Genomic DNA, 21,106 nt, shown 5'->3' on the forward strand with positions numbered 1-21,106 from the left:
TGGGTGTTAAAGGCTTAGTGAATCCCAAAGTATTCCTTATCTGCATGATTGTAGGAAAAGCAGAGAATTTGAGAAGGGGAAGGTTGAATTAGAAGCCACGAAGGGCTTTTCACCGTGCTTTTTGTTCAGTCTAGTGTTTGATGTCTCCAGCAGTGGGGCTGCCACACTTCTCTTGGCGAATCAGGCTGGTGTTCTCTGTGGATTTCTTTTTAATTTGTTTTTTTATTTTTTTTTCCCCCTTTTTAGTGACATTCTTGATGTTCCTAGCTTAGAACACTTGGGACCACCCAAAAATGTCATGTTTCCCAGTGTTTCTAGCCGCATCTCCATGAATATTTTTTTCTTCTGCCCCAGTTTTCATGGGGCAGAAGAAACTGGTCCCAATTTTCATAGATTTCCATGTCAATTGATACTGGAAGGTAGCATTGGGCAACAGGATAAACATCGCGTTAGGGTAGATCTGGTAACAGTTTCAACTGAAAGGTTAGTTCAACCTCTGTTGAGAACCTCTAAGAAGTTTGGCTTTGTTTTATCTCCTGGGAACCTGCTCTAGTTACGCCTGGGGAAGATGAATTAAGCGTCCAGTTCCTGCATTTTGTTGAAACTGGCTGCCGTGCGTATTGTGCAGTTTCCCTTAGACTCTGCCTTCCCTGCTCCTCCTTCACCAGATGCGCACAGTGAGGCACAGCGAGGTTTATAAAGAATACAGTGATCCTAATAAGAGGAGCTCATAAATTCACAGCCCTTTTGAGGGTTCAGTGCCTGTTTCCTGTAGACACGAGAATTACTTGCCTAAACCATTGCTGTTAGAAAGCAGGACCGCTTAAAAAGCCGCTCCAACGATGCCTCTCTTGGTCTGCAGGGAAGTTCCAGATGCAAGTCCTTCCGCAGTGCGGCCATGCGGTCCATGAAGATGCTCCAGACAAGGTGAGCTCCACGCACGTGGTGTGCCGAACGCATCGTGGTCTTCGCAGCTTAAATACGAAAGGGGCCCTTGCTTCCTGCGAAGCAGAGATTTACACTGCAAGAACCTTTTGGGCACGATACCATAACTGTTTGTGTTTTTTTTTTTTTTGCAAAACAGCTTGGATTTAATCACGTTTCTTAAGCCGGTTGGAAAGCCTGATGTTAGATGAGATGCGGAGCTTGGCTAGGGCGTAGATGGAACTGTCAGGCTGGCGGTGATGGAACTAACTGTTCCCATATGGGGCGCGGATCGGTTTTAACCTCCTGTCTTCCCTCGCGAAGCTTTCCGCTTGTCCCAGCTTTTGGAGTCGGTCTGTTTGGCTGAGCCGGGCGGCTCAGATTTTCCAAATAGTTTCCAAATGTTGCTGAAGCAGTTCACAGACTGACAGAGCAGGGCCGCTTCTGTGATGCTGAAGTTGCTGTCCCGATAGCGGTAGGAATGCGGCGCAGCCAGGGGAGCCTGTGGTCGGAAACAGAGCTGGTTTTAAAGCTTGTTCTACGCTGACCGCTGTGAATACCAAACTCAGTCTGTCAGTGCTTCTCTTTACCAGTGTAAAATAACTATTTTCATCTAAATATTTGCTCTTTTTAATATGGCTTCTAAGTGATATTAATAGTGTCAGGACACTGATTTATCTTTTGTAGGAATAACGTATATCGTGATTTCACCTAACCTTTTTTTTTTCACATGCTAAACTTAAGAGGTTGTTTTTTTTTTTGATGTGGTGCTTTTTGTTTGTTTTATTTTAGAACTCCTGAATTTTTTTGTCAGTTCTTGATTGTGTGATCAGCTTTAGAGTAAAGGTAGAAGTGTGGACGCACGCATCTCCTCCTTTTAGACCCGAGCCTGTTATACTGAGCTCTTAGTTTTAAAGGAGCAAGCTTGCTTCAGCAGGAGGGTCCTACGGCCACGCGCTGCAGTTGGAACTGCTGCAGCCTTCAAGAACTGCCCAGATTTCTTGTTGACTTCGCACCCCCTTTGAATTCTGACCGCTTTTTCCTACCCTCAGGTTGCTGAAGCTGTTGCGACGTTCCTGATCCGTCACAGGTTTACAGAGCCCATCGGTGGATTCCAGTGGTAAGGTTCTGTACTCCAAGGCTGCGCGGTCCTCGGGCAGAGCTCTTGCTCCTCCTGTGTGCTTGTGGCTTTCAGCGCGGGAGGTAGCTCGGAGTTTCAGCGTAACGCTGAAACCGCATGTAAACAAACAGCGCTGAATCGCAGCCAGTAATTATTTGACGTCTGTGCTCTCTGTAAACTTTTCGGGTATTCACTTGTGTTAGTGAAACCTCCTTCCTTGGAGGGAGGCAGATCTTACCTAGCTGATTCCTTTCTTTATAGCCTGCCAGAGGGCAAAACTACAAGCTTTGTGGTACTCAGAGTAAACAGGTTTTTATTTAAATAAGCAAGGCACCGTGCCCTGGAAGCAGCTTGTACCATGCTGCTTTGGCCAGGAAATGCTGGTGAGGTGAGGCAGGTAAAGCTGCGTGCTTCGCTTTGCAGGCTTTTGATAATTACCTCCTGTCTTTTCTTATCGTGACGAGCTACAGAAGCCAGCCCTCTGGCGTTAGCCATGCAGCCGTGAGTGGGTTGCGATTGGTAAGGTTGCTTGGAAAACCCCTAAAATCTTAGCTACAATGTCATAAAGGTAATAATTAAACCAGTGCTTGGGCCACGCTCGCAGAAGGTACTAACCTGTTTCAAGATCATCCTTCAGGTTTCAGTGAGCAGTCCCGAAAAGCCGTCCTGCTTTTAGCTAAGAATTCTTCCACAGAAGCTGTAAGCTTCAAAATTTGTTCATACTGTAGGACCGGCAATACGAAACAGGTGTTGCTGAATGATTTCCCTTGCTCTTTCCCCTTCATCCTGTGCCTTTAGGGATGGAGCAGTCGAAGTGTAGGGCTGCGGGCTGCGTATTTTAACTTCAGTGAAAGGGAATGGTGTAGGGTGATGTATAAATGATGAGGGTGAGAAGACCAAAGGGCTTCTGCGCTGTATTTGGCAACCCGTGCTGCCTGTGAGCCTTCGGAGGCACTACTCTCTTCCTTCTGCTCTTAACGGTTGTAGCAACGGCAGCTTTGACACAGGCGGCTTGGAGGCAGTGAGGTGGCTCGCTAGCCATGGGCAGCAATATATTAAGGTTTTGTGCTTCTCACTATCACGTAGCTTACAAGTTTATTGCTGAGTGCTTTTACATGCTAGGCTCCTTTTGGCTGTGTTTTACTCTGGGTAATCTAAATTTAGAGCGTCGCAGAGCCAAATACGTTCGGGGAGCACCTTGATTTTTAACGTGTAACCTTTTTTTCCCCCCCCTCTCCTTCTTTCCCTCCTAGTGTGTTTCCTGCTTGTTAATACCCTGGTGTTCTCCAGCGCGGAGTCATGTTGTAAATAAACTGCACCAGAGGCCACTGTGATGTATTCCATATCCGTTCATCCCTCCGGTTCAGCAGCGGCGAGAAGCTGGTGTGAGATTCGTCCCTTTAGAACTAGTTCTCCAGAATGTGTACCCGCTTAGGGACTTCCTTGCTGGGAAGCGGCTCGTGTTGAAGACCGTGAAAAGCTCTTCAGACCCTCGGAAGATGGGTTCCTCTCTGCTGCCGCAAGGCGAGACCTCCTGAAACCCCAAGTAGTCGATCACGCCCATCTCCGTCAGTTCTTAGGCTTTCTTGGACCCAACTGCAAAAAGGGGCTCTTGGCAGCCCAGATTCACCGAGGCCATTGCAGCGTTATCCAAAGGCTTCGGGATTTCTCCACGAATCGCCTAGTCGTCTTCAAAGTGCCCCTTAGGTTTGTTTTTTTTTTTTTTAATGCATAAAATGTTTCCCTCTAAAGCAGAGGGAGGAATTGGCTTTGGTGGGAGCTCGAGGCTCCTCTCACCGGTGTCAGCCTTAAGGGTTAAGCTGTGGCAGGAGCCTGGTGCTGCTTTCCTGCGCCGATTCGGATGGGACCGTGAAACGAAAAGGTGAGGGGGGACCGTGAGCTCCGTTGCGGAGTCTCGCAGCTTTGTTAACATTTGTTTTCGAGTTCTCACTGAGGAAAACTAGCCCGAATAACAGGCAGTTTGCCTATTTGGCTGTTCTCTGCCTCTGGAATGTGTTTATGCTCCCCTTTGTGTAGCCGCTACACATGACTGAGCAGAGATCGGCATCTTTGGGATGAGAAAGATGCAAGGAGCGCAATAGAGAAAAGCCTGGAAGAGCTTGGAGTCAATCCTAACGTCGATGCGGGGGTGCAGGCGGCTGGTGGCTGCCGTGTGCTCCCCCGGTACTGGAGGAAAGATCTCGTGTTCCCCGTCCCTTCCTAGATCGTTTCGCTGCCTGCTTTTCCATGTTTCCATTTAAACCGATAGCTACACGAAGAACTTTTTCTTCAGGGGTCATTATCCACAGACAACTCGTCCGCTTGCTTTCACCTCCCTTAAGAATCGCTCCTGAGCGTACGAGCGGCCGTGTATTGGAGCGGTTTTTCTTGCCGTGTTGCCGGTGGTCGTCCGAGGTCGCCTTTTATTTTTCCCTCGCGTCCGTCGCCCTTCCGTGCTGTATGATGAAAGCAGCGTTGCCAGGGCTGTTTTGCTGAGGCGTGCGTCCCGTCACGGGCAGCTGCGGATATCGAGCAGCTGCGGTGAATTCCTGGTGCAGGCGGGGCGCGGGGAAGGGCGGCGAGGAGCCGGCGCAGCCGGCTGAACGTGGAGATTTACTCTGACGGAGCGCTGCCCTGCTCCTCCGGTTCGTTCACGCGCCAGCCCTGGGCGCAGCGGTCGTGGCGTCGCGCCGTGTCCCTTCCCCAGCGCGTCAGGGCAGGAGAAGCAGAATTAGAGGCAAGAACAGCCGATTCCACAGCACTCGGCTCTCTCCCAGGCCGCTGGCACTGTTAAAAGTAATCTCTGGCTGCTGGCCTCCCTCTCTGTGCGTTTCCCTGTTAATTCTTGCGGTAATTCGCTGTGAGCGTGGGGCTACAGCCAGCCCCGGGCTAGCTGGTGCGGGATTAAACGGACCTTGGCCAGCTGAGACGTTAAATGTCACTTTTTCCAGATGCAACCTGAAGAGCAGCAAAATTCTCGGGCCTTTCCGCGTTGCTTTCGTGCTCGCGTTGTTGGAGACCAAAATACTCCAGCGTGTGAGCACTGCAGCCCGGGGAAAACTAAGCGTGTCGTCAGGCTCGGGAGCGATGCGGGTGAAGGCACGTTCCTCCGCGCTTCGCGTCCTGGAGGAGCTGGCTTTGAGCGCTTCACCGAGGCAGCTCCTCGCGTTTGCTGCCCTTGTTTGTTTTTACGGTTTGAGAGAAATCTGAAAACAAAACAAAACTCATTTTGAGCAGAAAAAGATCGGTTTGGCGCGCTGCAGAAGTACCCTTGGAAGTGGAACAAGTGTCCGCGAGCGCCGTGGGCTCCTCCGAAATTCAATTTGGTGTCAACGTATGAGAAGTGAATGAGAAATAAACGCTTCAACGGGCTTTTTCGTGTGGCAGTGCTCCACGCCAGGCTCTCGGTCCTGACTGCCACGGAATTTGGGGACTGGCGGCGTGTCCGTCTGGGGACCGGTGCGGCGCTGGCTTCGGAGCAGGGTAACCCCAGGGGTGGCAGCAGTGGGAGGGCTGGGAACCCCTTCCTGCTGTGCTGAACCGAACGTTTCCGAGGGTCTGCTTCTGTCTGAAAAAAAAAAATTCTTGCAGTTTCTTTTTTTTTCTGGGAGGAAGGAGCGACAGGCAGAGATAAATGGCGTCCGGGTGAGGGATAACGCGGCAAACGGCAAAAGGAGCTGCGGAGAGAGGCGTCCTCGACTCGTTAAAAGCGGGGAAATCTGGAAGGTCCCCCCGCGGCTGCCAGCCCGTCGCGCTTTCTCACAGCCTTCAGCGCTTTTCTGCCCGCAGTTCAAGCAAAACGGGAGGAGGCTGAAGGGAAAGGGTGCGGATTTTACGCCGCTTAGGAATCTCTCCTTGCCGTCGCTCCGGCGGCTGGGGGTGAGGATCGGTGGAAACTTGCGCAATGGAAAATGCTGAGGCCTGGCAGGAGCAGGCGGTGTGGTTCGGGGGACTGCTCTGCTCGGGGGTTGACCTCATAAATTTTTCGGAGCAGCCCCGCGATGGGTCCCGCTGGGTGCCTCGGACCGAACCCTCGGTGCCTTGCAGGCTCCAGGAGCGGCGGGGGCTCTTGGGGAAGGTGTTTGCTGAGCCGCCACGTGGCTCTGCTTCGAGTACGGATCCTGCGGACGCGGTGAATATCTTCGCACGCATGTGAGCTCCGTGCTGCGTGTCCAAATCCCCGACAATCAGGGGGCGATGCGCAGCCGGAGGGCCGGACCGTGTCTCCAGGTGCTTGCTGCGCAGAGCTTGCTTCGGAGCCTCGTTTTTGGCCCTTGTCAGGCGCCTTCAGAAGCGAATCGTGGGGGCTGAGATTTTCCCAAAGCCGATTAAAAATCGTGGGGCTCACTGCGCCTGGACTTCGGGTTCTGTGCCCCCCAAAGACAGGAGCGCTGCTGGCAAGGAACGAAAGCGCAGAGCGGCGCCGCGGGGGTCTGCAGGCTGGCCTCGGGGCTGTGAGGCTCCCCGAACCCAGCTGCATTTCCTCCCCTGGAGCCTGACGGTGGCTTTTCGCAGACGCCCCGGCTGGCGGGGTGGTTTGGTTTTTTTTTTTACCCTTTTGGCAGAGGGAAGGGCTGGGTGACCCCGGACAGCCCCATCCCGCCGCGTGTGGTTTCAGCTCAGCACCCTGCGGCCTTTCCCGTCTCTGTGGGGCGCCGCCGCTTGGTTTCTGCTCCATCCCCTGGCAGCAGGGCTTCAAAACCCAACACTTCTGCTGCCATTTGGGTGAGCACCAGGCGGGTATCGGGGCAGGACAGCCCCAAGGGATCTGCATGGCCTCGCATTGAGCACTGCCCCTTCTCCTCCCCTCCCCTATTACCTTTTAGCTGGGCTGTGGAAGGGCTGGGAGGGATACCCCGAGCGTCTGACGAACCCCGTGGTTTCAAGTGGTGCTTAACACCCCCCGAAACTCCAGACCCGGATCTTTTTAAGGTCAAAAACCGCTCTGCCGAGCGGCCCTGGGTTGCCGTTTCCAACCACACGCGGCCCTGGCGCCCTGCTCAGGAGCTGGAAGAGCAATTTTGGGGGGGAACCTGGACCGGGCCCGCCTGGGCCGGACCCCCTTGCCCCACGCTCCTGCAGCGTTGCCGCTCAGCGCCCTGTCCCCAAGGCAGCCCCAACCCATGGGGTTTTTGCTCCGAGCTCCCCTGGGGGCTGCTGGCCCCGCGGAAGGATTTCCAGCCGGGCCCTCTCGTCATCGGTGTCTGTTCCCCCGAAGGAAAACGTCGTTCGTGTGTCCCTCGGGTCCCCGGAGGCTGCGCGCCGTGTCCCGCCTCGCCCTGTCGCTCTCTCCTTCGGTGTCCATCTCTCTCGCCTCCCAATAAAGCATTTGTGCAAAGCCTCGGGTAGGAGCTCCTCCGTCTCCTGTCTCAGGGGGTAGAGCTGCCGCTTCTCGGACCGTCGTGGCCCCGAGAGGGGCGCTTTGGGGTTTTTGGGTGACGCACGGAAGCCTCTCGTCCTCCCAACCGTCCCTGCTCGTGCTCCAGCGGGTGCGGAGTGTGCTTGGGCCCCAGCTCCTGCTTTTTCCCCTCCCCTCCATGCCTGATGGCTCCCACATGGCTGGGAGCAGCTGAAAGTAATAAATCGTGGGGCTCCGGCTGGCGGGCGCTGTGCTGGGCCGCGTGTTCTGTAACGCCCCCGCTGCTGGGGTTGTGGGTTTCGGCTCCGGAGCAGGGATTTTTTTGGGGCAGCGCTGTCCGAAATGGCTCAAGTTGTGCTCAAGTTCCTGTGCCTGCAAGGAAGCCCCAGAGCCCCGGTGGCGAGGGAGCTCCTCAATTTCTCCCGCGCAAGTCAGGGAGTTTCGGGGCAGCTTCTGAGGGGGTAGGGGCTGACCGCGATCCCCAAAAATCGAGTCCCTCGTGGGGCTGTTCCGCCCCCCTCTGAAATTCAGGGGGAGGTGAGCGGCGCGGGGGTCCCTGCCCGATCTCCGGGTGCTGCCGGGGAGCCCGGCCGCCTCCTTTGCCTTCCAGTCACGTCGGGAGCTGCGGTCGGCCGGAGAAAAGGGAGCTTGTCCGCGGCGCCCCCGGGGAGCGGGGCTGAGCGAGGGCGCGGGCTGGGGGCCAGGGAGGCTGGAAGGCAGCGGCCGCCGCGCCGACCCCGCTGCGCTCGTGCCTCCTGAGCCGGGCCCTTTGGGGTAAGGACGATACCGCGGCTTTCCTCGGGTCCGCTTCGTTCACTCTGAAGCGTACCGATTACCGTAGGAACGCCATGGCTCTGGCTGGCGGTCCTTTTTATCCTAAAAAAGTCATTTAGGGTTTTTAGCTGGGGCTGGGGGTGTGTTTAGGGGGCGAGGCCGGCATCAGAGGCATATGGGGGGGGATACAGACGCGCCCCCCACGTCACCCCACACGCACGAGCGCTCCCACACCCCCACAAACCCCCCCCAGCCCTGCCCGAGGATGCCGAGCCGGGTAGGGTGCGGGGTGGGAGGCTCTTTGGGGTGTGGGGTGGGAGGCTCTTTGGGGTGCATCCCCGTGGGGCTGAGCGAGGCCCCTGGCGGGGCCAGGAACACCGACGGCGCGGGGGGGAGGTGGCAGTCTGTCCCGTGTCCCCTCTCGGAGCTGTGCCAGGCCGTTTTGGGGCTGGGGATGTGACGGGGATGTGACAAGCCTTGCCCCCGTCCCGCTGCGGACCACGCCGAGGCGTCTCCCCCAGACTCCAGTTTGGTCTCCTTCGATTTTATTTTCACCAGCTTTGGCTCGGAGGGGTCCAAAAACATCCCCCCGGCCAGGAGCCGCGTCCTCGAGCCCCCGATGTCGCTCAGTCCCGGGGGTCACGGCTGCACGGCCGCCGAAACTCCTGCCCGTACTCGTGGATCCACTTGTTCGCCACTGGGGGGGACAAGGAACCCGTCTGCCTCCGTCCCCCGTTGCACCCCACGGGGACATCCCCCCCCCCAGCTCCAATATCGGTGATTTTTTTCCCCCCGTTATCCAGGATTTTTTGGTTCCCAGCGCCTCTCGCGTCCCCTCCAGCCCCCTGTCACCCCGGGGTGACACCGGGCGCTGTCTCACCCCACTTGTCCCCGGCCAGGACGGGGCAGCCGGCGTGCAGGGTGTCCCCGTCCCCGTCGCCGTTCCTCCGCAGGTTCCACCAGAAGAGGGCTGCATTCTGCGGGGCAGAGAGGGGGCACGGCCCGGGGTTTGGCACCCCACAACAGCCCTGAGGTCCCGAAACACCCCGTGGGAGCTCCAGGGTTAAGGGTCAGCTCCCCAAAGCAGTCTGCAGCTCTAGGGTTGGGGTTCGGTGCCCCAAAACAGGGCTGGGAGCGATGGGATTAGGGTTTCGTGCCCCTAAAACAAAGTCAGAAGCCCCAAAATTGGGGGTTGGCATCCCTAGAATGGAGGCAGAAGCCTCGGGGTCAGGCATTGGAGCCCAAAAATGATCGGGGAGCCTCAGGTCAGGGTTTGGGGCACCGGGATGGGCTCAGCCACGACTCCCTGCATGAGACGAGACCCCGGAGAGCTGTGTCCCCCCCCCCCGCCCCGCTTCCCCCTCACCTTAACCACAGGCACGCTGAAGTTGGCGTAGATGAAGGCGGTGGAGCCGCCGGCCTCCACGGCGCTCAGCTGGAAAAGGAGCAGAAATGTGAGCCGCGGCCCTCGCCCTGCCCCGTGGGACACAACTGTGGGACGCAACACGGGGAAACTGAGGCACGGACCCTCCCCTGTCCCTCCCCATGTGCTGCCCACGCCCTGAGCCCAGAAATTCCCTGCCAGCACCGGGTTTTCATTTAACACCCTGCCACAATCCCATTTAGGGCCGCCCTCGCCCGTCTGAAACCCCGTTCACTCTGAACCCTACTGACGACCGCGCAGCGCAACCTCGTTCGGCCCAAACCCAGGGGGGCGACTCACGTAGATCATGACCGTGGCGATCCTGTTGCCGGACTTCATTCTGTAAAGGGGGCTCTTCCTGGACTGCCCCAAGAACGAGGAGGTGGAGGAGGTCAGGCGCACGCTGACACCGCTCAGCCCGGCGGCCCCGCACGCCCGGCGGACCCCGCAGCTCTGCGCTGTCCCCGGGGAAGTCCCTCTCCCTCCCTCCACCTCCATTCCTTTGCTTTCTCCTTCTCCCTCCTCCCTGGGGACCACCGCAGGACCTGTTCCAGGTAGGGCTCCAGGGAACGCCACGGGCCCAGCCCAGGAACCTCCCTCCCAAGGCACCACCCCGGGCCCACCCCGTTGACCACCCCGGGCCCACCCCGTTGACCACCCCGGGCCCACCCCAAGCCCTCCTGACCGTGGCGTGGTCGAAGTGTGGCTCGTAGTGGCCGCCCAGCCCGTAGTTGACCACCTGCAGGTACTCGGCGTAGGGCGGCCTCAGATCCAGGCCGGTGACGGCGGCCATGCGCAGCTCCAGCGCCCGCACCACGGGGTCGGCCGTGTCCTTCAGCCAGGCGCTGTGGGGACGCCCAGCCTCAGGCATCCCCCCCCCCAAGTTCCTTTGGGGGCACTTGGGGCCCTGCTGGGGGACGGGGGACGAGGTGGCCCTACCTCTTGCTTATCCGGTACTCGGCCTTCTGCTGCTTCTCCCCGGAGGCCACCACGGACCGCTGCAGCTGCAGGGGACACGGGGAGGGGACGCTGCTGCCAACAGGGCCGCCCCCGAGCTGGGGGACCCCCAGCGCCGAGCGGGGACTCCCTTGGGGACCAGATTGGGGTGTTTAAACCAGCTGGCGGCCAAAAATCCCCGCCCAAGGTGTCCCCTGGGGGTGACGGTGGCACCACGGTGGCTGTGCAGCGTGTTGGGTGCCACCAGGCCGGGGAGGGAGTTCGGGTGCGTGCCAGGCCCCAGTTTGTCCCCAAAACCTTTGGGGGGGCTCAAGGGCAGCAGGATGGAGTCAAGCTGGGCTCACCACCGTGCGGGAAGCGTTGGCTGAGCCCTACTTTAAAAAAATAAATCTATTTCTGCATGCTCAGGGTGGGCCACGAGCCACCACCTCCTGGGGATCCTCCTCCAGGAGGGGAACCTCATCCCCGTCCCCCCCCCACCCCCAGGGCTCACCCAGGGCCCCGCCAGCCCCTTGATGGTCTCGGCCTCGGCGTCGCTGACGAAGTCGTGGTACAAGGCGACGTAGGGCCGGAGCCGCAGCGTCTCCTTCTTGGCGGGCTGCAGCAGGAGGTAGGGGCTGCCGTTGGTCTCGTAGGAGCAGCCGAGGTGCGGGGGCCGCTCCGGGGCCGGCTGGGGAGAGAGGGGATGGGGGTGGTGTGGGGAAGGGGCTGGCGGTGGTGGGCTGGGGGCTGTGGGATCCCCGTTGCCAGCCCTACCTGCGCCCCCAGGCTCTGGCACAGCTCCTCGTAGGCGTCCCGGCTCTGCAGGCGGGTGGCGTTGGGGCGCCGCAGGGGGCCCCCCGCACGGTCCCCCCCTGTGGCCAGCAGCTTCTTGTACTTGGCCACGTTCCTCGTCACCCTCTGGTTACTGGGGTCTGCTGGGGCGGGGAGGCGTCACCCAAAGCCCCACGTCCCCATCACCAACCTCCTTGGCTTCGGTCCTTGGAGATTTACCCCGACCGTGCCAAAAAAATGAGGGGAGCGGGGCCGGTGGCACGCAGAGGTGACGGGGGCACCCCGAAACCAAGCTTAGCCCCGTACCGTAGTGGAGAAATTCCTTGGAGAGGGTCAAGGCGTGGGAGATGTTTCCAGCCTGGATGGGAGCGGAGAGCGTGTGAGGAGCCCCAGGCCCACGGCTCGGCCCCGGGGGGCTGGGGAGGGGGCCGGGGGCCGTACCATGAAGTAGGAGAAGGCGAGGTGGTCGAGCGCGTCCTCCAGGCTGCCCCGCTCCTCCTCCGGGTTCCAGCTGCCGTAGGAGAGGCGGAAGCGGCTGACGGCCTCCTCCAGCCACGCGATGGAGTGGTAGTAGTCGCCCGTGTCGTAGGCCACCTGCGAGGCAGCGCAGCCGGTGGCTCGGAGCTGCTGGTGGGGTCATCGTGGCCGGTGTCCTGTCCCTGTTCCCGTCCCTGTCCCTGTCCTGGTCCCATCCCATCCCCTTCCTATCCTGTCACATTTCTCATCCCCTCCAGTCTCATCCCATCCCCTTCTCATCCCCATCCCATCCCATCCCGTCCCGTGCCATCCCATCCCATCCCATCCTGTCCCGTCCCGTCCTGTCCCGTCCCATCCCGTCCCGTCCCGTCCCATCCCGTCCCACTCCCCCACCCATCTAGTCATATCCAGTCCCCTCCCCATCCCTATTCCCTCCTATCCTCATCATCATCATCCCCTACCCGTTCCACCCCTTTCTTTCCTGCCCCCTATCCCCACTCCCCCATCTCCATCCCCATCCCATCCCCGTCTCCACCTCCATCTCACCCCCCTAGCCCACCCCACCTCGCCCCATCCCACCCCATGTTCCGTGACTCAGTCCTGGCCCCGCAGTGGGGACTGCCCCGAGAATGTCTCAGCCTCTCTCACAGCCCCCAAAATCCCTCCCAGGGACCCACTTTCACCCCCAGGCGGGGATGATGAGACCCTCCCCGCAGCACCGAGCCCTGTGCCAGCACCGTGCCGGACGGGGGCTCCGGGACGAGCCATCAGCTCGCCTTTTCCCTTCCCCGAGCCACGAGGCAGCAGAAACCCCACGAGCTGGGCCAGAGCCGCGGGATGCCTGCGGGCTGACTCAGAGGGGCCCCGTCGCCTCCATGTGGGAAGGGGGGGGGGAAAAAAAAAACCCAAAACCTCCACGTGGCTCCACGGCGGGGGCACCGCGGCACCGCGCTCGCCCTCACCTTGCCCACATGGAAGCAGTCGTCGGCGGAGAGCGCGACGCGGCGGCCGGGGCTGTAGAGGGGCGGGCGGCCGGTGCCGGCGGGCTGGAAGACGCCGTTGGCCATGCCCTTGACGCTGAGCCTGTAGACGTCCTGCAGCCGCATCAGCGCCCGCGCCGCCCCGTCCAGGTCCTCGGCTCCGGGCAGCTCCTGCTGTACCTCCTTGAAACCATCGTGGAGAGCTGGGGAGGGGGAGAGGGGGGGTCTCAGTGGAGGCTGGAGGCCGCGAGCCTTCTCCATCGGCCCTGGGGATGCTCCGCCGGACCCCGGGTGGAGCAGCGGTGCCGTACCCCGGGTGTTTTCGGTGGCCTCGTCGCTGTAGACCAGGCGGGGCCAGTCGGAGCTGAGGCGCTTGATGAGGCTGAAGGCCAGCAAGGGGTTGTCCACCGAGGCGCTGGGGTCCTGGTGCAGCGCCCGCACCTTCTCGTAGAACCTATGGGGGGGGGGGGGGGGAGGCTCCGGGTGGCGCGCCAACTCGGGGCCACCCAAACGCCCCGATTTGCCCAAAACCGCAGGGAAAAATGGGCCAAGACCCAAAGCGTCCTCCCCGGTGGGGACGTGGGGACGGCAGAGCCTCCGGCCCCAGCATCTAGCCCACGTTCGGGACCATCCCAGCTCCAGGACCTCGTCCCCTTCCTTCCTGGGCCACCCCTGCGCCACGGGACCCCCCCGGTGCCACCCATGGGTGCTCGCAGCCTCCTCCCCTCTCGGACCCCCCCCCACGCCCCAACCTCCCATTGTCAGCAGCGCCTCGGCGCATCCCCGGCTTGGTCCTCGGGTGTCCCCCACCGGGGGGTCCCGGGGTGGGGGTGATGGGGGGGTCCCTACCTGCCCAGGCGGCGCAGGCGGGCGCCCTCCTCCCGCAGGTAGGCTCGGAGCCTCCGCAGCAGCCTCCCCTCGGCCCCCCGCGCCTGCCTCACGCTTCGCAGAGCCGAGAAGGTGTCGGCAGGGGCGGGGGGCAGCCAGGCCAGCAGAGCCCCCAGCCCCAGCACCCCCACGGCCCGCATCCCCCCGAGCCCCCCGGCCCCGGCCTCGGCTCCGGCCCCGGCTCCGCCTGGAGGCCGCCGAGGGGAGGCCCGGGAGGGACGGGGAGGCCGGGACGGCCCCGCCGAGGGGGGGGGGGGGGGAAAGGGAGGTTGAGGGGGGTTAAGGGGGGGGGAAGGCGGTGGTGGCGTGGTGCTGGCGGCCCCTCCTGGCTGGCCCCGGTGTGGTTGTGGCCTCCTGGTTGTCCCCAGGCTGTAAAAATCCTGTCCTGGCCTCATCCTCCCTGGCCTCATCCTCCCTGTCCTCATCCTCCTGTCCTCATCTTCCCTGTCTCTGTCTTCCCTGTCCTCAAAATTCCCTGTCCTCATCCTCCCTGTCCCCATCATCCCTGTCCTCATCCTCCCTGTCCCCACCCTCCCTGTCCTCATCCTCCTGTCCTCATCTTCCCTGTCTCTGTCCTCCCTGTCCTCAAAATTCCCTGTCCTCGTCCTCCCTGTCCCCGTCATCCCTGTCCTCGTCCTCCCTGCCCTCATCTTCCCTGTCCCCATCCTCCCTGTCCCCATCCTCCCTGTCCCCATCCTCCCTGTCCCTGTCATCCCTGTCCCCATCCTCCCTGTCCTCATCCTCCTGTCCTCATCTTCCCTGTCTCTGTCCTCCCTGTCCTCAAAATTCCCTGTCCTCATCCTCCCTGCCCTCATCTTCCCTGTCCCCATCCTCCCTGTCCCCATCCTCCCTGTCCCTGTCATCCCTGTCCCCATCCTCCCTGTCCTCACCCTCCTGTCCTCATCTTCCCTGTCTCTGTCCTCCCTGTCCTCAAAATTCCCTGTCCTCGTCCTCCCTGTCCCCATCGTCCTTGTCCTCATCCTCCCTGTCCTCATCTTCCCTGTCCCCATCCTCCCTGTCCCCATCCTCCCTGTCCCTGTCATCCCTCTCCCCATCCTCCCTGTCCCCATCCTCCCTGTCCTCACCCTCCTGTCCTCATCTTCCCTGTCTCTGTCCTCCCTGCCCTCATCTTCCCTGTCCCCATCCTCCCTGTCCCCATCCTCCCTGTCCCCATCCTTCCTGTCCCTGTCATCCCTGTCCCCATCCTCCCTGTCCTCATCCTCCTGTCCTCATCTTCCTTGTCTCTGTCCTCACTGTCCTCAAAATTCCCTGTCCTCATCCTCCCTGTCCCCGTCATCCCTGTCCTCGTCCTCCCTGCCCTCATCTTCCCTGTCCCCATCCTCCCTGTCCCCATCCTCCCTGTCCCCGTCATCCCTCTCCCCGTCATCGCTGTCCCCATAATGCCTGTCCCCATCCTCCTTGCCCCCATCATCCCTGTCCCCACTCTCCTCCTGTCCTGTCCCGCCCGCCTCCAGCCTCTCTCTCCCCCCACCTCATGTTGGCCTCCATCCCGTCCTGTCCTCATTCTGCTGGTCCTCATCCTCCCCATCCCCTCCTGTCCCTAATCCCATCCCGTCCCCATCCCTCCCTGTCCCCATTCTCTCCTGTCCCCCTCCTGCCTGTCCCCATCCCGTCCTTTCCCCGTCCTGCTGGTCCTCGTCCTCAGCGCAGAAGGGGTGGTGGCGCGGCTCTCTATATTCGAGGGTGTTTTGATGCTGTGGAAGTCGAGGCTGGGAACGATAAGGTTGAGTCCCTGGGGGGTTAGGATGGGGGGAAGGCCAACAAGGCAAGCATCCTGGTGGGGGGTCTGTTATAGACCGCCGAACCAGGATGAGGGGATGGATGAGGAGTTCTAGAAACAGTTGGCAGAAGTCACACAATCACCAGCACTTGTTCTCGTGGGGGACTCCAGCTTCCCAGACACATCCTGGAAATACAATACAGCAACGAGGTCAGTGGTTGGCAGAGTCCCTTGGGAGGCAGCCCTGAAGGGCAGAGGAGTCCAGGAAGGCTGGGCGCTCCTCAAGAAGGAAATCTTAATGGCTCAGGAGAAGACCACGTGCCCAAAGACGAGCTGGCGCGGCAGAAGGCAGGCCTGGCTGAACAGAGAGCTGTGGCTAGTGCTCAAGAAAAAAAAAAAGAGGGTTTATGACCTTTGGAAAAGAGGGCGGGCCACTCAGGAGGACTATAAGGATGTTGTGAGGCTGTGCAGGGACAAAATTAGAAAGGCCAAAGCTCACCTGGAGCTCAACCTGGCAACTGCTGTTAAAGACAACAGAAAATGTTTTTATAAATACATTAACACGAAAAGGAGGACTGAGGAGAATCTCCATCCTTTACTGAATGGAGGGGGAAACTTAGTGACGAGAGATGAGGAAAAGGGTGAGGTGCTCAATGCTTTCTTTGCCTGAGTCTTTAGTGGCAAGACCGGTTGTTCTCTGGATACCTGGTACCATGAGCTGGTGGAAGGGGATGGGGAGCAGGATGTGGCCCTCACAATCCACGAGGAAATGGTTGGCGACCTGCTACGGAGCTTGGATGTACGCAAGTCGATGGGGCCGGATGGGATCCACCCGAGGGTGCTGAAAGAACTGGCGGAGGAGCTGGCCAAGCCGCTTTCCATCATTTATCGGCAGTCCTGGCTATCGGGGGAGGTCCCAGTTGACTGGCGGCTAGCAAACGTGACGCCCATCTACAAGAAGGGCTGGAGGGTGGACCTGGAAAACTATAGGCCTGTCAGTTTGACCTCAGTACCAGGGAAGCTCATGGAGCGGATTATCTGGAGGGTCATCACGCGGCACTTGCAGGGCAAGCAGGCGATCAGGCCCAGTCAGCATGGGTTTATGAAGGGCAGGTCCTGCTTGACGAACCTGATCTCCTTCTGTGACAAAGTGGATGAGGGAAAGGCTGTGGATGTGGTTTACCTTGACCTCAGTAAGGCTTTTGACACCGTTCCCCACAACATTCTCCTCAAGAAACTGGCTGCTCGGGGCTTGGACTGGCGTACGCTTCGCTGGGTTAGAAACTGGCTGGATGGCCGGGCCCAGAGAGTTGTGGTGAATGGAGTCAAATCCGGTTGGAGGCCGGTCACTAGTGGTGTCCCCCAGGGCTCGGTACTGGGGCCGGTCCTCTTTAATATCTTTATCGATGATCTGGATGAGGGCGTCCAGTGCACCCTCAGTAAGTTTGCAGATGACACCAAGCTAAGTGCGTGTGTCGATCTGCTCGAGGGCAGGAAGGCTCTGCAGGAGGATCTGGATAGGCTGGAGCGATGGGCTGAGGCCAACTGTATGAAGTTCAACAAGGCCAAGTGCCGGGTCCTGCACCTGGGCTGCAACAACCCCAAGCAGAGCTACAGGCTGGGAGATGAGTGGCTGGAAAGCTGCCTGGCCGAGAGGGACCTGGGAGTATTGGTTGATAGTCGGCTGAATATGAGCCAGCAGTGTGCTCAGGTGGCCAAGAAGGCCAACAGCATCCTGGCTCGTGTCAGGAGTAGCGGGGCCAGCAGGAGCAGGGAGGTGCTCCTCCCCCTGGGCTCTGCTCTGGTGAGGCCGCACCTCGAGTGCCGGGTTCAGCTTTGGGCCCCTCGCTACCAGAAGGACATCGAGGCCCTGGAGCGTGTCCAGAGAAGGGCTCCGAAGCTGGGGAAGGGCCTGGGACACAAGTCCTGTGAGGAGCGGCTGAGGGACCTGGGGGGGTTTGGGCTGGAGAAGAGGAGGCTCAGGGCAGGCCTTATTGCTCTCTGCAACTGCCTGAAAGGAAGGGGTGGGGAGCTGGGGGTCGGCCCCTGCTCACAGGTAACCAGGGATAGGACCAGAGGGAACGGCCTCAAGTTGTGCCAGGGGAGGTTCAGGGTGGATATTAGGAAGAACTTCTTTACTGAAAGGGTTGTTAGGCTTTGGAATGGGCTGCCCAGGGAGGTGGTGGAGTCACCATCCCTGGGGGTCTTTAAAAGACGTCTAGATGTAGAGCTCAGTGATATGGTTTAGTGGAGGGCTTGTTAGTGTTAGGTCAGAGGTTGGACTGCGTGATCTTGGAGGTCTCTTCCCACCTGGATGGTTCTGTGATTCTGTGAAGGTGGGGAGGTGCAGGACCGCGATGGGTGAAAGTGCACGATGGGTGCAGGGACACGACGGGCATTGCTGTGAGCCTCTCTGCTCTGGGGTGTGGGTAACATGTCCCCTTCATGCCATGTCCCAGGGCCCCTCAACCCCATGTCCCACGGCCCCATCATCCCATGTCCTATGTCCCCATTGCCCCATGTCCCACGTCTCCTTCACCCCATGTCCCACGTCCCTTCACTCCATCTCCCATGTCCTCACACACCGTCCCCTTTGCCTCCTTCTGCCACCCGGGACCGGTCGGATTCCACCCATCTGTGGAGGATTTTATTTGCCGGTGGCACAAGGACGTGAGACTGTGATGAGCTGCCACCGTCACGCCCAGGGACAAAGCCACCGCCTGTCCCCTGCGGCTGGGCTCACGTCTGAGTGCCCTTCCCTGCAGGAGAAACTCAGGGAACAGAAAACTGGGGGAAAAAAACTATAGAAAAGAGGAATCATCTCATGCCATGTGAGAGAGGCAGGAATTTGTAACTAAAACCTCATGTTTGGGTTTTCCCCATGATGCTTTCGGTGGCATCTTCTGCTTTTTTTGCCATGACAAGGAGGGGAGCTGGGAATGCTGATTTTTGAGGAGTGTTTCGGGTCCTGGCATGGGCTGGTGCCACCCCGGGGTCCCCCCGCACCCAGCTCCCACCAACCCCACGGCGGCCAACGATGCACATCACTCATTAAAAAAAACGAACGCGTCAATTAAAAGCCGCACGACCCCGCTTCTCCTCCTCCGGGCTCGCGCCCAGAAGAATTTCCTCCGAGGTCTCCCCGCTGTCACCTCCATCCCTTGGGGACAAAACCTCTAAAACGGGTCCGTTCCCATGGCACGGCGCTTCGGCACCGCCGCCGGTGCTCAGGGCGAAGAGGCAGAAGGCGATCTCCTCGCAGGCACTGGTGGCCCCGCGCTCGAACAAGCACCCGAAGACGCCTTTGGGGCAGGCGGCCAGGTCGGAATACCCACAGGGTCCCTCCTGCAGCACCCACGGGTGCCTCCAGCCCGCCCCGTCCGGCGGCGCGGTGTTGACGTAGATGCCCAGGTCGCGGCGGCGCCGCCGGTCGGTGGGGTGGGAGTAGAGCAGCCAGTGCTGGGCGTCTTCGGCACCGTCGGGCGCGGCGAAGCTCACCACGCTGCCCTGGCACCCCTGCGGCGGCTCGCGCAGCGCCGGGCATCGCGCCGGGAGCCCGAAGCGGAGCCCTCGGTCGGTGCTGAGTGCGACGGCCCGGCAGCGGCACGGCGTGCGGGCGCTGCAGTACAACAACGTCCCCCGGTCCCCGCAGCCGATTTCGGCCACTTGGCACTCGCCCGTCCGCATGCCCCGCAGCAGCGAGCCCTTGCGCCAGCTCCGTCCCGTGTCGTCGCTGTAGAAGATGAAGGCGTGCGGGCGGGTGCAGCAGGGCAGCGGCAGCCCGCAGAGCCGCCCGTGCACGTAGTAGGCGTAGGCGGGCACGGCCAGGCGCCCCGAGGCCAGCTGCACCCCGTGGCCCGGCCCCACGGCGAAGGTGGCCCAGCGGGGCAGGTCGGCGCCGACGGCCTCGTCGGTGACGTCCCGCAGCGCGCTCCAGCTCCGGCCCCCGTCGCGGCTGGCGGCGCAGCAGAGGCGCGCGGCGCTGCGTCCCGCCAGGATCTGGTGCCACTCGGTCACCCGCCGCTCCACGCAGATGCAGAAGAGGAAGACGGTGCCGCTCGACGCCTCGTAGACCGGGCACGGGTTCATGGTGCGGCGGCCGGGCAGCGCCAGCCCCGGCAGCTCCTCCACGGGCCCCCACTGCGGGGACAACGGGGTTGGGACCACGGGGTCCCCACCACCAAACCCCAAAACTTGCCGCCCCCTTTCCTCCCAAAGCACGACCCCGCTCCAACAGACATCGCGACCCATCCCAACGCCCCGCTTTTACCAGTTTTGACTTTTTTTTTTTTTTTTCCCTGCCTTACCTCAACCGCGTGGCCTCTGCGGAGGCCCCGCCGCAGCACCAGGTACTCGGCGTCCTCGTCGCGGGCGGACGAGCGCTTCTCGGCGAAGGCCAGGAAGGTGGCGGGGGGGACGTGGAGCAGCGCGGGGATGCGGTAGGTGACCCCGCCGGCCGCCTCCTGCCGGAACAGCGTCTCCCTGGGGGGGCTCAGCAGGGCCCCCGCAAGCTGCGGGCGCTCCCCGGACCCCCGCAGCCGCTGGGAAGGAAGAGGCGGGATGGGGGGGGAGTGAAAGGGTTTAATGATTGCAAAAGAATGGGGCTGGCTCCTGGTGGCCCCCCCTCAAAGCAGGGGTGGGGACAGGACTCACCTTGAGCCAGGTGACGGCCTGGGCCATGGTGGCGGCCCGGCGGCCCTGTCCCCAAGGGGACCTGAGCTGGGGGGGAGTGGGGGGGTCAGAGCCCCTCGGTCCCATTACATGAAAGCCTCCTCCCCCCCCCCTCAGGACATCCCCAAGACCCCCCCAAACCCCCATTAACACCCCCCGCGTCCCCACCCTGGATTCCCCCCGCATCCCCCAGACCCCAAAACCTGCCTACGGCCCCCATAACCCCTGCCACCCCCCAGCCCCACTCCCCTACACCCCCGCACACCCCAATCCCCCCCTGCATCCCCCCCCCCGGCACCAAACACCCCCATGGGCAGACACCCCCCAAACCCTGCATCCCCCATTCCCCCCACCCCCCATTTTCCCCAAATTCCCCAATTTCCCACCCCCCCCCACACCAAACGACCCTGCATCCCCCCGTACATCCCCCGACCCCCCCCCCCCCCCGGTTTCCCCAATTTCCCCCAATTCCTCCCCCCCCCCCCCGCACCAAACACCCCCACAACCCCTGTGGGTGAACTCCCCCCATCCCTGCATCCCCCGATCCCCCCCCCAGATTCCCCAATTTCCCCCAATTCCCCCCCCCCCAAACACCCCTGCCCCCCCCCTGCATCCCCCGATCCCCCTCGTCTTCCCCAATTTCCCCCCCCCCGGCACCAACCACCCCCGTACCCCCCCCTTGCATCCCCCACTCCCCCCCCAAACACCCCTGCACCCCCCGATCCCCCCCCATTTCCCCAATTTCCCCCAATTTCCCCCCCCCCCCGGCACCAAACACCCCCGCACCCCCCTCCCGGCCCTCTCCCCCCCCCCGGGCCCGATTCCCCCTATATCCCCCCATACCCCCCTGCACCCCCCTGCCCCCCCCGACCCCCTGGTCCCCCCCCAACCCTCCGACCCCCCCCCGGTACCTCTCGGCTCCCGGCCCCCCCCCGCCGCCGCTCCCGTCCCGGTTCCGCCGCGCTGCGCCCGCCCCGCTCCGCCCCCGGCTCCGCCCGGCCCCGTTCCCCGGAGGGGG

At 61.2% G+C, this 21,106-nt stretch overlaps 3 protein-coding genes across 8 annotated transcripts in view; 1 reads left to right on the plus strand and 2 right to left on the minus strand.

The window, feature by feature from the left end:
- PPME1 (protein phosphatase methylesterase 1) overlaps positions 1–7,382 on the plus strand; it is a 30,885-nt gene extending 23,503 nt beyond the window's left edge. For all 4 annotated transcript variants that reach the window (XM_083820965.1, XM_083820968.1, XM_083820967.1 and 1 more), the window contains 3 exons: positions 863–927; positions 1,977–2,044; positions 3,298–7,382. In XM_083820965.1, coding sequence (XP_083677091.1) covers positions 863–927; positions 1,977–2,044; positions 3,298–3,316 — 152 coding nt within the window. In that variant the 3' untranslated portion in view covers positions 3,317–7,382. The remainder of the gene's footprint in view (positions 1–862; positions 928–1,976; positions 2,045–3,297) is intronic.
- Positions 7,383–8,705: 1,323 nt separating this feature from the next.
- P4HA3 (prolyl 4-hydroxylase subunit alpha 3) lies at positions 8,706–13,905 on the minus strand. 2 transcript variants are annotated; one of them, XM_083820949.1, is made up of 13 exons: positions 13,638–13,903; positions 13,100–13,242; positions 12,771–12,991; positions 11,773–11,925; positions 11,638–11,689; positions 11,314–11,471; positions 11,051–11,227; positions 10,540–10,604; positions 10,286–10,445; positions 9,901–9,963; positions 9,544–9,612; positions 9,058–9,154; positions 8,706–8,874 (listed from the first exon to the last, which is right to left on the minus strand). In XM_083820949.1, the coding sequence occupies exons 1-13, from the start codon at positions 13,814–13,816 to the stop codon at positions 8,804–8,806; spliced, it is 1,608 nt and encodes a 535-aa protein (XP_083677075.1). In that variant the 5' UTR covers positions 13,817–13,903; the 3' UTR covers positions 8,706–8,803. The 2 variants fall into 2 exon arrangements, 1 of the variants encoding a protein (XP_083677075.1); XR_014578408.1 differs by having other exon boundaries at positions 8,842–8,874; positions 9,901–9,958; positions 13,638–13,905.
- A 4,359-nt stretch (positions 13,906–18,264) lies between these two features.
- Positions 18,265–21,079, minus strand: NEU3 (neuraminidase 3). 2 transcript variants are annotated; one of them, XM_083820958.1, is made up of 4 exons: positions 21,000–21,079; positions 20,071–20,136; positions 19,725–19,958; positions 18,265–19,557 (listed from the first exon to the last, which is right to left on the minus strand). In XM_083820958.1, the coding sequence occupies exons 2-4, from the start codon at positions 20,095–20,097 to the stop codon at positions 18,487–18,489; spliced, it is 1,332 nt and encodes a 443-aa protein (XP_083677084.1). In that variant the 5' UTR covers positions 20,098–20,136; positions 21,000–21,079; the 3' UTR covers positions 18,265–18,486. The 2 variants fall into 2 exon arrangements, with proteins under 2 accessions (XP_083677084.1, XP_083677085.1); XM_083820959.1 differs by having other exon boundaries at positions 20,071–20,131; positions 21,000–21,065.
- Positions 21,080–21,106: the final 27 nt, after the last annotated feature.

Source organism: Anser anser (genome assembly GCF_964211835.1).
Source record: "Anser anser genome assembly, chromosome: 1".
In the NCBI taxonomy this organism is placed as follows: Eukaryota; Metazoa; Chordata; class Aves; order Anseriformes; family Anatidae; genus Anser; species Anser anser.

What these genes read in the sequence shown, in the direction of transcription:
- P4HA3 (XM_083820949.1), bottom strand. Translation starts at nt 13,816, where the DNA reads ATGCGGGCCGTGGGGGTGCTGGGGCTGGGGGCTCTGCTGGCCTGGCTG. An exon ending in GCCAGAGCCTGGGGGCGCAG is followed by an intron (nt 11,228 to 11,313) that starts GTAGGGCTGGCA and finishes CTCTCTCCCCAG; the next exon opens with CCGGCCCCGGAGCGGCCCCC. An exon ending in GAGTACCGGATAAGCAAGAG is followed by an intron (nt 10,446 to 10,539) that starts GTAGGGCCACCT and finishes GCGTCCCCACAG; the next exon opens with CGCCTGGCTGAAGGACACGG.
- NEU3 (XM_083820958.1), bottom strand. Translation starts at nt 20,097, where the DNA reads ATGGCCCAGGCCGTCACCTGGCTCAAG. An exon ending in AGGCCGTCACCTGGCTCAAG is followed by an intron (nt 19,959 to 20,070) that starts GTGAGTCCTGTC and finishes CTTCCTTCCCAG; the next exon opens with CGGCTGCGGGGGTCCGGGGA. An exon ending in GCAGAGGCCACGCGGTTGAG is followed by an intron (nt 19,558 to 19,724) that starts GTAAGGCAGGGA and finishes TTGTCCCCGCAG; the next exon opens with TGGGGGCCCGTGGAGGAGCT.